Here is a 14,385-nt window from a genome sequence, read left to right on the forward strand (position 1 = left end):
GTTCTTATTTTTTGATGAATGAATTAAAGGAATGCAAACCTCAAAATGCCCAATCTCTTCTTAACCCAATGGTAATGTATTTATCTTTCTGTAAGAAACTCAGGTTGTTTTTTGAATTAAATATAATAACTTTTGAGATGCAGAAAGGATGCACAGAAAGATTGCACAGTTATTCTCTAGTTTAAAATCTACTTTTTATATTGTATTAAAGTGCATTGTTGCTGTTCTCAGGTTAATAAGCGGACCATTTTAATTAACTTTCCTATATTCACTTTCAGGGAGCTGTTGTTATTGTATGCAGACATCATTGCCTCTCCGGTTTTGGGGTGCTTCTCGGAGATCACAATGGTGATGGCGGTAAGTGTGCACTCAAGTCTGTATTTAATAGTCCACGAAACAGACAGACTAATCTCCCGTGTGCAGATTCTGAGTGTAGACCGAGGGAATCTGCCAGGACTGAATGGGATGTGTGATATCCGAGCAGTCCGAGCTCCAGTTTTCATGTTTGGTAATTTGGACATATCAGGATTGGGCGAAGGCGGTGCTTAAACCGCTTGCCCACGAGTGCTTTGTTCGTGTGTCCACACAGATCGGAAAGAGGGGGGGGGGGGGGGGGGGGGTGATTTGGCTGTGAGTTTGCATTTGTGAGGGTGAAGACTTTTTTGCCGGAACACTCAATTTCTAACACATTTGAACACAGAAATTATTCAGGCAGCTGACCAAGTTACACAAGAATTTACTTCTGGTTCATGTTTGGCTAAATGTACTTGTGGCAACCAGCCAACACAATACATTTTCTCCTGCATATATTTGAGTAAGATGATGATACACTTTTTGAACCAATCAGTTGAAAATCATGCATTTATGAATTCTGTGAAATGTATTTTACTCAGTATTGTCAGTAGTTCCCCTGTATACATTGTCTCATACACTTTCATTAGTATGGTTACCAATGACTGCACTAAAGCAGGTCATTGGAGCCTTTGATCTGGCTTGTTTACCAATTGTTGGAGGTTATGTAAGTGCACAGTGAGTAAAACACCACCTTCACATGCCATGTAACATGACACCAACCAGGTGTGCACGCAAGGGAGGCTTTGTCACGACTCTCCAGTCATAGGAAATTGTTTGTTTTCCTTAGAGGGAGATATATGGTTTAGGCACCAAATGGAAGACAATGGACTGAAATGGGAAAGGACTTTGTGGATTTATAACAAACGCTCATTGTCGATTTCAGTTGCAAAAAGTTTGAAAGCAGTTTCCGTTGCATGCCCTAATGAACACGACCCTGGATTTTCTTGGGATTTTGAGGAGGGATTTACCCTGTTTCACATTGCACGATTACAGAATTGGCTTCTCTCTCTAATTTATCATTGTAACTAATTAAATAGTAGTGTTTACTAATCTTACATGGAATGGATAGCATAATGCAACATAAAAGGGTACTCTTTCATTCATTCATTCATTCATCTGCTGAAATATGTTCTCTGGTTTAAATGGATGATGTAAACAGGTTAATAGTGTGTGAGAAAATTAGAAATGTGTGAGTGAGTGTAACGTATGTGTGTGCGTGCCTAAACATATCGTGCAGAGGCATGTTGCATGCAACCCAAAATAGTTGGTCTGCATTCCAAACACTGTCATTTTTTTCACCCCTTCTGGATTGTAGCCAAAATAATAGAAAAACAATATTAGATTTGTCCAAATGTAATATCATTTTAAGCTGCGTATAACGGTTTGAGCTGCTTTACAAAAACAACAGGTTCTCCATATTTGAATCTTAATTTCAAACAAAAACAATCAATGGTTTTCTATTTGTGAAACACTAATAACTTCCTAACTGGAAAATCCACATGATTAATTAACCCCTGCATGTAAACATGTAATCGACATTGTGCATCTGCTCCAGCTCCATTTGCTTTCACTAGTGCTACTTCAGGCAGGGTAGCCTAGTGGTTAGAGCGGTGGACTTGTAACCGGAAGGTTGCAAGTTCAAATCCCTGAGCTGACACGGTACAAATCTGTCGCTCTGCCCCTGAACAGCCCCTAGGCTGTCATTGAAAATAAATAAGAATTTGTTCTTAACTGACTTGCCTAGTAAAATAAAAATAAATAAATAAACACAGTTCTGGTGAATCATTGACTGTGTTACAGTTGTTTAACTATCCCTTTAACCGAGTGTGTTATCAGAAGAGTCAATGATCCCTTATTTGACCAAATAATTGTTTGTTTCATATTGTTGAATTCAAACTTTTCCCCCAACAGATTCCCTTTTTTAAAAGAGGAATAGTACAAGCTTATGTACAACGACACAGTCTGCAGGTAAGCTTGGGCTCGCCTACTTGTCATTTACTTTCACTCATTACTTCTGCAATTTAGAAACCAATTCAGATACATTTTTACATGTATGCTAGTTTTACATTCATGATCCACATCCACATTTTAAATAAATGTGAGATAAATGTGAGATATTATGTTCTTACTTCTGTTATTTACTACTTGAGAGGTCTTTCCCTGCTTATCTTGTGACCCCTTGAAAACTCACAGAGGCCCCACAGGGCTCAGTACTAGGTCTCCTGGTTGAGAATCACTGATATAGAATGCTGTATCATAGACGGGTGGATGCTGTCCCGTCTAGTCAGTTAAGTTACATGTAGTCTCTCTGTGTTGTGTTTGGGCAGATGGGCTCTCCTCAGAGGGTTCTCCCTGGTATTCTGCAGACCTGTCTGTCCTACTCCTTGACCAGCAGGCTGGCTCCAAACTGGAACAAAGTCGGACAGTTCCTTATTGCTGGTTTGTACTAGTACTGTATAAAGGAATATGGAATTAATATAATGGTTTTAACTTAGTAATATTGTTATGGGCTAGTTATTATGATATACAGTAGTTAGCCTATCACCAGTCTGTTTTATCTAGGAGAGGAGAGCTTAAACAGCTCATGGGTGACAGAATTTCACATTTACACAGTAACAAACCCCAGAAACGGCCATGCTGTAGAACGTTGACAGTGGTATCAATAGATGACTAGTAATCTGACAGTGGTGCAAACACAGTCCTTCCCATATCTCCAGCCTTTTTCACAACCATAACCCTAGTCTCACTTTTTAAAAACATTAACCCTTATCATAGCGCAGGCCCTAACTGCAGCCCCTTTTGAAAGCCCCTCCCTAATCCCTGGTATTTTCCCTTGCTCTTTTTTATGGCTCATCATCCAATTAAAGCGTTTGTCATTTACAGTGCCTTGCGAAAGTATTCGGCCCCCTTGAACTTTGCAAACTTTTGTCACATTTCAGGCTTCAAACATAAAGATATAAAACTGTATTTTTTTGTGAAGAATCAACAACAAGTGGGACACAATCATGAAGTGGAACGACATTTATTGGATATTTCAAACTTTTTTAACAAATCAAAAACTGAAAAATTGGACGTGCAAAATTATTCAGCCCCTTTACTTTCAGTGCAGCAAACTCTCTCCAGAAGTTCAGTGAGGATCTCTGAATGATCCAATGTTGACCTAAATGACTAAAGATGATAAATACAATCCACCTGTGTGTAATCAAGTCTACGTATAAATGCACCTGCACTGTGATAGTCTCAGAGGTCCGTTAAAAGCGCAGAGAGCATCATGAAGAACAAGGAACACACCAGGCAGATCCGAGATACTGTTGTGAAGAAGTTTAAAGCCGGATTTGGATACAAAAAGATTTCCCAAGCTTTAAACATCCCAAGGAGCACTGTGCAAGCGATAATATTGAAATGGAAGGAGTATCAGACCACTGCAAATCTACCAAGACCTGGCCGTCCCTCTAAACTTTCAGCTCATACAAGGAGAAGACTGATCAGAGATGCAGCCAAGAGGCCCATGATCACTCTGGATGAACTGCAGAGATCTACAGCTGAGGTGGGAGACTCTGTCCATAGGACAACAATCAGTTGTATATTGCACAAATCTGGCCTTTATGGAAGAGTGGCAAGAAGAAAGCCATTTCTTAAAGATATCTATAAAAATTGTCGTTTAAAGTTTGCCACAAGCCACCTGGGAGACACACCAAACATGTGGAAGATGGTGCTCTGGTCAGATGAAACCAAAATTGAACTTTTTGGCAACAATGCAAAACATTATGTTTGGCGTAAAAGCAACACAGCTGAACACACCATCCCCACTGTCAAACATGGTGATGGCAGCATCATGGTTTGGGCCTGCTTTTCTTCAGCAGGGACAGGGAAGATGGTTAAAATTGATGGGAAGATGGATGGAGCCAAATACAGGACCATTCTGAAAGAAAACCTGATGGAGTCTGCAAAAGACCTGAGACTGGGACGGAGATTTGTCTTCCAACAAGACAATGATCCAAATCATAAAGCAAAATCTACAATGGAATGGTTCAAAAATAAACATATCCAGGTGTTAGAATGGCCAAGTCAAAGTCCAGACCTGAATCCAATCGAGAATCTGTGGAAAGAACGGAAAACTGCTGTTCACAAATGCTCTCCATCCAACCTCACTGAGCTCGAGCTGTTTTGCAAGGAGGAATGGGAAAAAATGTCAGTCTCTCGATGTGCAAAACTGATATAGACATACCCCAAGCGACTTACAGCTGTAATCGCAGCAAAAGGTGGCGCTACAAAGTATTAACTTAAGGGGGCTGAATAATTTTGCATGCCCAATTTTTCAGTTTTTGATTTGTTAAAAAAGTTTGAAATATCCAATAAATGTCGTTCCACTTCATGATTGTGTCCCACTTGTTGTTGATTCTTCACAAAAAAAATACAGTTTTATATCTTTATGTTAGAAGCCTGAAATGTGGCAAAAGGTCGCAAAGTTCAAGGGGGCCGAATACTTTCGCAAGGCACTGTACAAAGTAAGAAAAGGGGATAGTTAATAAGCTGGGCCTGATAACATTGAATTGTTTCCCTCTTTTGTGAAATGTTGCTTCTAGTTGGAAGTGATTTTGCCAGGCGGTTGCAAAGGTCACTGTTTAATCGCAGACCTGTTGAGAAGGCATGTCTATAATCGCAGTGACTCTGCAAATATGTTACACCACCCTCCATTACCTTCACCTTGGGCCTATTTCATATGATAGTGTGTATTTGATTCTGAGTTCACAAAGGGTGCTACACACACACACATACACACACACACACACACACACAGAGAGAGACACTCTCACTCATCAATAGATGACTAGTACAATTTTCATTTTTTTATTTAACCTTTTATTTAACTAGGCAAGTCAGTTAAGAACAAATGCTTATTTACAATGAAGGCCTACATACAGGTCGCTGTTTTCTTGCCCTTGACTGAAACGAGAAAAAAGTGAAAATGTACTTGCACTTAACCTGGATTGCCTTTTGTTGCCTTCCAAAATATTCCGCTATTTGAATGGATGGGATCCATGAACAGCCTGTCTGGCACTTATTTAGATTACGACTATGAGAACAGCGCTGCTTAGACAACTACAGTAATGTTATCATTAATGCTGCATCATTACTGCCGTTTCCTCTCTTGCAGACCCTCCAGCCCCCATAATCTATAAATAAATTAAGATGATTATTTTATGACTCCCATCTCAAGAGCCTGGCCAAGAAGAGAGAAAATGTATCTGAGGTCCTCCAAAACCTTAATGTTTTACATAAAGCGTGTCCATGTCTTATGATAACAGACCGGGGGAAGGCCAGACTGTCCTTCGACTTGGGAGTTTGTTCCGTGCTAAACGCGACCTTCCTTGCCAACTTTATTATTTTATATCTAGTCTTTCATGGCTGCCAGAATGACACACACGTAGACACCCACATAGAGAGACACACACACACACAAGTCTCACACACGCGTATACACACATAGAGAGAATCGCACACACTCATCAATAGATGACTAGTACTAATCCAACTACATTGTACTGCAACAATGTAGTACTCTAGGTTTGATTACTTAACCATGTCTATTGATCTTGTTCACTTTCTAGGGAGGGATTTTTTGGCTGATTCGGGGAAGCTCAACGCCATTGGTAGGTGTTTGAGTGTGAATGTTCAGCTGTTACACTTTCAGTATCCTTTACAACATTGGTTTAGAAGTTATTTGAGCTGTTTAAGCTATTTCTCAACGCCTTTAACCTTTAGCTCTCGAACCACAGTGGTATACGCAGAGCCATAAATAGAAATATAGAGGTCACCATACTATATATGGCTCTGGGTTGAAGGTTTCCTATAGTGGAAAGGCTATAATGACAATTCTAGTTGCTCTAGCCAAGTGCATTAGGCTTAACTCTCAGTTATTATTAATTGCTCAGTAAATTACAAATCTTAGTCAATTCAAAAAGAAAATTCAAATAGTTCTCACGATGTATTTGGACAGCGAAGCTAAATATTAAAAAAGTGTCTCTGTACTCCAGCATTTTATATTTGAGATCAAATTAGTTCATATGAGGCGACAGCACAGAATGTCACCTTTTAATTGAGAGTTGTGAAAATAGAAGATGGCTATAAACGCTCTTATATTCATTGGATACTGCCATGTTAATAAAAAAATAATGAGTGAGATAATGATGATGAGTGAGAAAGTTACAGAGGCACAAAGATGATACCCCTGAAAAAATGCTAACTTTTCAGTTTTTCGTCATGGTGAGTGGTTAGCATCTGTTGTTGTAGCCTCTGTAACTTTTATATTCATCATTATTCATGATCCATTCATGGATTATCTGAATTATGGCAACATCAGGATGAATTTAGAAGTGTTCAGAAACATCTCTGCTCATTTACAAAGAAAATTACTCCAGATACCATTCCCCATTCAGTTGCTATTGGAAAGAATACACCCAAAACAAACTGCAAATGCACCCAACAAGTTTGTAGTCACAATCTTGATGTCATTGGGTTCACGCGATATGGGACCAAATACTACTAGACTACTTATTACACTGAACAAAAATATGAACACAACATGTTAAGTGTTGATCCCAAGTTTCATGAGCTGAAATAAAAGATCCCAGACATTTTCCATTCGCATAAAAAGCGTATTTCTCTCAAATTCTGTGCACAGATTTGTTTACATCCCTGTTAGTGAGCATTCCTCCTTTGCCAAGATAATCCATCGACCTGACAGGTATAGCATATCAAGAAGCTGATTAAAGCATTATCATTACACAGGTGCACCTTGTGCTGGGGACAATAAAAGCACACTCTAAAATGTGTAGTTTAGTCACACAACACAATGCCACAGATGTCTCAAGTTTTGAGGGTGCGTGTAATTAGCATGCTGACTGCAGGAATGTCAACCAGAGCTATTGCTAGAGAATGTTCTGAAACAAAGTTCTTCCATGGCCTGCATACTCACCAGACATGTCACCCATTGAGCATGTTTGGGATGCTCTGGATTGACGTGTACGACAGCTTGATCCAGTTACCGGCAATATCCAGCAACTTTGCAGAGCCATTGAAGATGAGTGGGACAACGTGTCGCGCTGCATGAGGCAAATGGTGGGCACACCAGATACTGACAGCTTCTACCCCCAAGCCATAAGACTGCTGAACAATCAATTAACTAGCCACCCGGACTATTTACATTGACACCCCGCCCCCCTTTGTTTTTACACGCTGCTGCTCGCTGTTTATTATCTATGCATATTCACTTTACCGCTACCTACATGTACTAATTACCTTGACTAACCTGTACCCCCGCACATTGACTCGGTACCGGTTCCCCCTATATATAGCCTTGTTATTGTTATTTTATTGTGTTACTTTTTATTACATTTTTTTACTTTCGTTTATTTAGTAAATATTTTCATAACTCTATTTCTTGAACTGCATTGTTGGTTAAGGGCTTGAAGGTAAGCATTTCACAGTAAGGGCTACGCCTGTTTTATTTGGCGCATGTGAAATATTGAATTTGATTTGATATCCAATTCAAATTGCTGGAGTATAGCTTTACTGTCGAAATACATATGGTGATGACTCTACAGGACTGTACTGTACATATAAACTTCCACCTGACATTGATATGGCATGACTAAGGGAAAAATCTACTTGAGTAGAAAGATGTTAGGATTCGCCCCTGTACTGTACAGTCCTCATCATATGTATTTGATGGAATTATACTGAATTATATTTTGGGTTATTTAGGCCACTTTAAAATGAAGTGTTACTGGCCTCTAATCCAGCAGAATGACAAGGTTCTATGTTTCCTTTGCCAGTGATCGAGCTGAGTGCCAATGAAAGCCAGCTGTGTGTCAGTGTGGAGGCCAACACTGTCCGACTCCCTCCAATCAGGGTGAGCCCAGCAGCCAGTCAAAACAACCCTACATACTCACACAAACACACACACACACACACACACACACACAGCCATCTGTTAAATATTGCAGTAAAAAAAAGCAATTGTCTCACTGCCTGATATTCCATAGAATACTGCTAAAACAGAAGTAGGTTCACTGGCAATTGTTTCCCTCCAACACAATATCTTGTACCATGCATCACACTGCCAGACAGACATTAACAAACTACACACCTTCATCAAGTATTTCTACCTTAACCATTCATCAGGTTGTCATTATAATAATTTGTTCTCATTAGTTATCTCTAGTTGTACTCCGTAACATTTACTTTTTAAGGATTGTATGGTTGACTTTTAGTTGGCAGATTTTGACATCCCTCCCATGGTCCTGAGGAACTTCCATAGCCAGCCAGATGCTGTTATCCAGACCTCCATGTCCAGCAACTGGTGTTACATTCTGCCAAGGTCAGCACTTTGACACGTTTTATTTTCCTTTTAAAGGTAGACTCAGCAATTTCACAGCGGTCACGTGATCACGTTTTGGTAGACATTTTTATACACAGCGATTTACAGTAGAGAGTGCTTATAGAGAGAATCTTATAATATCTGAAAATATGCTGTAGCTAGACAGTGCATTCGGAAAGTATTCAGACCCCTTGACTTTTTGACATTTTTGTTAGGTTACAGCCTTATTCTAAAATTGATTAAAACAAATTCCCTCATCAATCTACACACAATAACCCATAATGACAAAGCAAAAACAGTTTTTTAAACATTTTTTAAATGTATAAAACATTTAAATCTGAAATATCACATTTACATAACTATTCAGACCCTTTACTCAGTACTTTGTTGAAGCACCTTCGGTAGCGATTACAACCTTGAGTCTTCTTGGGTATGACGCTACAAGCTTGGCACGCCTGTATTTGGGGGGTTTCTCCAATTCTTCTCTGCAGATCCTCTCAAGCTCTGTCAGGTTAGATGGGGAGTGTTGCTGCAGAGCTATTTTCAGGTCTCTCCAGAGATGTTCGATCGTGTTCAAGTCCGGGCTCTGGCTGGGCCACTCAAAGCCACTCCTGCGTTGTCTTGCCTGTGTGCTTTGTGTCGTTGTCCTGTTGGAAGGTGAACCGTTGCCCCAGTCTGAGGTCCTGAGCGCTCTGGAGCAGGTTTTCATCAACGATCTCTCTGTACTTTGCTCCGTTCATCTTTGCCTCAATCCTGACTAGTCTCCCAGGCCCTGCCGTTGAAAAACATCCCCACAGCATGATGCTGCCACCACTATGCTTCACCGTAGGGATGGTGCCAGGTTTCCTCCACATGTGACGCTTGGCCTTCAGTCCAAAGAGTTCAATCTTGGTTTCATCAGATTAGCGAATCTTGTTTCTCATGGTCTGAGAGTCTTTAGATGCCTCTTGGCAAAGTCCAAGCGGGCTGTTTTGTGCCTTTTACTGAGGAGTGGCTTCCGTCTGGCCACTCTACTATAAAGGCTTGATTGGTGGAGTGCTGCAGAGATTATTGTCTTTCTGGAATGTTCTCCCATCTCCACAGAGGAAGTCCAGAGCTCTGTCAGTGACCATCAGGTTCTTGGTCACCTCCCTGACCAAGGCCCTTCTCCCCCTATTGCTCAGTTTGGCCGGGCGGCAACTCTAGGAAGAGTCTGGGTGGTTCCAGACTTCTTCCATTTAAAAATGGTGAAGGCCACTGTGTTCTTGGGGACCTTCAACCATTGTGTTCTTGGAGACCTTCAATGCTGCAGAAATGTTTTGGTACCCTTCCCAAAATCTGTGCCTTGACACAATCCTGTCTCGGAGCTCTACGGACAATTATTTCGACCTCATGGCTTGGTTCTTGCTCTGACATGCACTGTCAACTGTGCAGGGTTGCAAACTAGTCACCTTTCGGTGAAATTCGCTGTTTTGAATCCAAAATAGGTGACCTATGTGATTTGTGTAGATCAAATGGGGGCTTTGGATCACTACGGGCTGTAAGCGAACGAGTGATGCGCATTTGGAGCAATACTGACTGTATCCAAGGCTCAGCCAATCGTTCACATAACAACAGAATGCAGCATGCTACTGAAGAGACAACCAATTTGCAGCATCAGTGCTCGCTCTGGAAAGACAGCAGAGATTGGAAAGGCAGTTTCCAAGTTACAGAAACGCATCCCCTGAACGATAACAAAGAGGTAGGTGAGAAGCCTGACCACGGAGACAGGGGTGAGAAGGTGATGAAGCGTACTTCATGAGCTGTAACTGAAAAACAACTGGCATTTAGAAAGTTTGAGGTGAGGGAGAAAGTGTGGTGGAACAAGAATTGTTAGCATTGTTAAGTATCTTGCTAGCTGGATCGAATTCTGCATTAGCTAGCCAGAGAAATGTTGAGCAACATTAGCCAACTTAACTGATCAAATAGTTGAGTTTTTGGTGTGAAAATTAGCTGGCTAATAACAGCTAGCTAACGTTACAACATCAGATGAGCTAACGTTAGTAACCTAACCAATTGGCTATAGTATTAACATGTATACGACTCCTTGCCGTTCCTCAAGTTATAACGCATTAGTTACTTACTGGACCCTGGCAATTTATGTGAAATGTTAACTAGCAAATGAACTATCTACTATCAGTGAACTAATGTTTTCCCTCGACAGTATGTGGTTAATTTTCAAAATGAGTGAATTAGGTGAAAATGAGGCGTTACTTGTGAAACAAGTGGATTCAGGGATCAAGTGTAGCTGGAGCTAGGCCTGGCTTATGCTGGATGCCACTACAGAGGTGTTGTGTCTTTGGTATCATTAAAGTGAAGACGGTTATTTTATCAAATCAATTCTCTGTCATTATTATTACGTGATTAAACTAATCATGTAAATGTAATTAACTAGGAATTCGGGCACCAAGGAAAATCTTCAGATTGCAAAGTTATAATTTTCCTAATATAACTCTTCAGATATGTTAATATCTGATCAATTAGTCTTCTAATTTATGAATTATTCTTTACCTCTCATTAGTCTCATTCCAAACGTCATAAAATGTTGGTTATCTACACGAACCCAGCCTTTACTATGAATCATCCATACCCCAATTGTCTTAATCATTTATTTACTAACTAACTAAATAATCACAGAAATGCATAGAAAAACAAACAGTAGATATGGTTACAAGTTATTTGTTTCCTGTCCTCTCTGAGGTCACCAAATGAAACACACTCGTCATACCCGTCCTTTAAGTGTCCGCAGACCATTGCCACCTTCTCACAAGTGGACATTTTGTATCAAATTCCCATTTTGGGTTATTTAGGAGTTCGCCATGTGAAATCCTTTGTTCTCTCTATATGTCTCTCTTTCTGCATGGCCAGGGGGAGAGAGTCTCCTCAAGGAATTTATGACCTGAGGTAACAGAACATGGGTGTAGGGGAGAGAGAGAGAGAGAGAGAAGGAGGGGGATGCCGCGATCTATACCCTGAAAGGGCCAAATCATTACAGAGGTGAAAGGAACACCACACACTTTCCCTCTTTCTCACTTTTTCAAAACAGGGGATTAAAAGGGGTATGCCAGGTGTACTCTCTGTCTGAAAAAGATCAGTTATGTCAACAAAGGGTATCTGGCACATTGTAGAACAGATGTCCACAGGCAGAAAGTGTACAATGTAATAATGTGCAATGTAGTCCAAAGATATTGCTTTTATTGTGTTGAAATTTACAGTAACACTTGTGTGTGAGTGAGAGGGGACTATTACATTTTTTACTTTTGCACACGTAGCCTTGTGCACCTGATCAATGTCTACCATAGTGACCACTATAATAGAGCAAAAATAGAATGCCTATTTGTTTCATTCTATTTCTACTTTAAGATGTTTTTTTCCCAAGTACAATATTTAGACGTGTGTGGTCACAAGCGTTCTATTATAAAGGCCGTCATGGCTAACTGCAATATTAGTGTATTGCTTTTCTCAAGACATGAGTGTCATTTGCAGTAAAGTCTAGGCAACAAATAAGATTGGATTACTTTCCTTAAATGTTTTATTTTACACATAGAGACTGATCATGTAGCTCATATATTATTTGCTATTTAATTAGTTAAAACCTGCATTTCCCACTAGCAGAGATTTTGTGCATGTTTCAGCCCAACAAAAAAAGGTGTCACCTTTTTGGGCCTTTACCAGTTTGCATCCCTGCAGCTGTTGGGACCGTATATAGACAGGAGTATGTGGCTCTCCTTTATTTTCAAGTTTTCCACTCCGCTAGCCAGCACCTCGGCTAAATAGGCGTGCGTTTCTTTTTCTTCTAGATCAATCAATTGAGTTTACCACAGGTGGACTACAATCAAGTTGTAGAAACATCTCAATTCCATTTCAATTCAGGAAGTGAACATACATTTTGCAATTTCAATTTACCTCCTGAATTTGCTGAATCTTCATTTGAGGTTTAAAAGTTTGTAATTTTCACTTTGAAATTTCAGACTTGATTTCCCCTTACGATAAGTATATCAAACCCTACAAACATGTCCATTTAATTATAATCAAATAATAATTAATGTTTCCTGTTGCTCCGGGATTATTTTCCTTTCTCAAAACTTTCTCAGATTTGACAAATTAAGATCCAAATTAAGGTCCGACATCTGTACAACCTGTCAATCTTGTATGTCTTTACTGATATGTTATAGGTACACTTGATATATAGCTTCCGTCTGTGTTGTGTGTAGCATGAAAAGGGGTCAGATCGTCAGCATCAGTCACCGGATGCCCACCGAGAGCCCCTTCCAGTGCTACGCTGACATCCAGAATCACTGGAGCAGTTTGGTAGGTCACAGCCTGGTCCCACATCTGTTTGTGCTGTCTTGCCAACTCCTTTAATCACTGTCATGACAATGGCCATAGGAATTGGCAAGACAGCACAAACCGATCTGAGACCAGGCTAGGTAAGTTACACTTCACATTAACTACTATTCATAAGGGCTGCATAAAGCTGCCATGAAAGAGACATCTCATATGTCATAACTACGAGATTAGGAAAAACTAGGAAAAGCTCTGGGCCCTAGTTAAAGGTTATGATTCCAGGTTGGGTCAAGCTCACTTTAGTGAACCATGTGTCACTGTCAATTCAGACTTATTCACTAATAGGTTACCTACTGTAATTGGCTAGGCATAACACCTGCTTGCTAGATTACCTAAATGATATGTAGTGTCACAACCATGTCAAGTTATTTGGCATCAACTGATTTCTGTTATGTCAACAATAATGCAAACTCACATTGGCATCACACAACACACACACACACACACACGTGGACTACTCCAGGGAACTGTTGTTCTAACTACAACCACAGGACCAAACTTGATGGTGGTGAATGACATCCCATTGCTCACATCCTGTCTGTCAACATCTCTCAGCAACTAAACATGGACTTGGCCCGGCGCAGTGTGTGTGCTTGTGTGTGCCTGTATGCGTGTGAGTGTGTGTGACAATGTGTGTGCGTGTTTGTGTGGACTTGGCCCTTCAGTATGACTCACTAACGTTGGCTGGAAACAAGCCATCAGATTTCACACCCACGCTACCTAACAGTTTACTCTACCATCATGTTGTTAATTAAGATCCTTTTGTTTATAAAATTCCCAATGATAAACATGCATTGCCAAAGCCCTCTCTCCAACATGTGTTGTTAATTAAGTATATTATAGTGCTGTATGACTATTGTATCTCAGCCTTGAACAAGAGCTCTCACTGGCCTGTGTGGTTGGGCCAGTGGATAGAACAAATGGACGGGACAGCTGGCTGATAGTAATGCTCGTTAGTGTTGATGTTGGTCTGTCGTCACATCTGGGTGAGTGCTTGACATTCAGAGACGGGTCACAAACAAATAATCTTCCTTGCTGTGTCGTCTACTCACCCCCTCTGTTTGACACTGCTAGCTTATACACACACACACACAATGCACACTCACACACAGTTAATGTATTTGTCCTTACTACTTCTTCCTTGTTTATTTTTTATTTTTCAGTATGGCTACCAACTCCCCCAAATTGATGAGGAAGAAGTGATTTATTGCAATGTATACTTCAAACTGGTTGGAGAAAGGCTGTTCACGTATCCTTTTAAGCCTGTGGTATGGATTGGGGAC

The 14,385-nt window shown here is 40.4% G+C and overlaps 1 protein-coding gene across 1 annotated transcript in view; it reads left to right on the forward strand.

Moving 5' to 3' along the window:
* LOC110490003 (uncharacterized protein C18orf63-like) overlaps positions 1–14,385 on the forward strand; it is a 33,421-nt gene that overhangs the window by 7,734 nt on the left and 11,302 nt on the right. The window contains exons 3-10 of the mRNA XM_036944299.1: positions 279–357; positions 2,266–2,322; positions 2,682–2,793; positions 5,967–6,008; positions 8,193–8,269; positions 8,631–8,737; positions 12,970–13,066; positions 14,266–14,351. Coding sequence (XP_036800194.1) covers positions 279–357; positions 2,266–2,322; positions 2,682–2,793; positions 5,967–6,008; positions 8,193–8,269; positions 8,631–8,737; positions 12,970–13,066; positions 14,266–14,351 — 657 coding nt within the window. The remainder of the gene's footprint in view (positions 1–278; positions 358–2,265; positions 2,323–2,681; positions 2,794–5,966; positions 6,009–8,192; positions 8,270–8,630; positions 8,738–12,969; positions 13,067–14,265; positions 14,352–14,385) is intronic.

This window comes from Oncorhynchus mykiss, chromosome 15 (genome assembly GCF_013265735.2).
Source record: "Oncorhynchus mykiss isolate Arlee chromosome 15, USDA_OmykA_1.1, whole genome shotgun sequence".
NCBI classification, from domain to species: domain Eukaryota; kingdom Metazoa; phylum Chordata; class Actinopteri; order Salmoniformes; family Salmonidae; genus Oncorhynchus; species Oncorhynchus mykiss.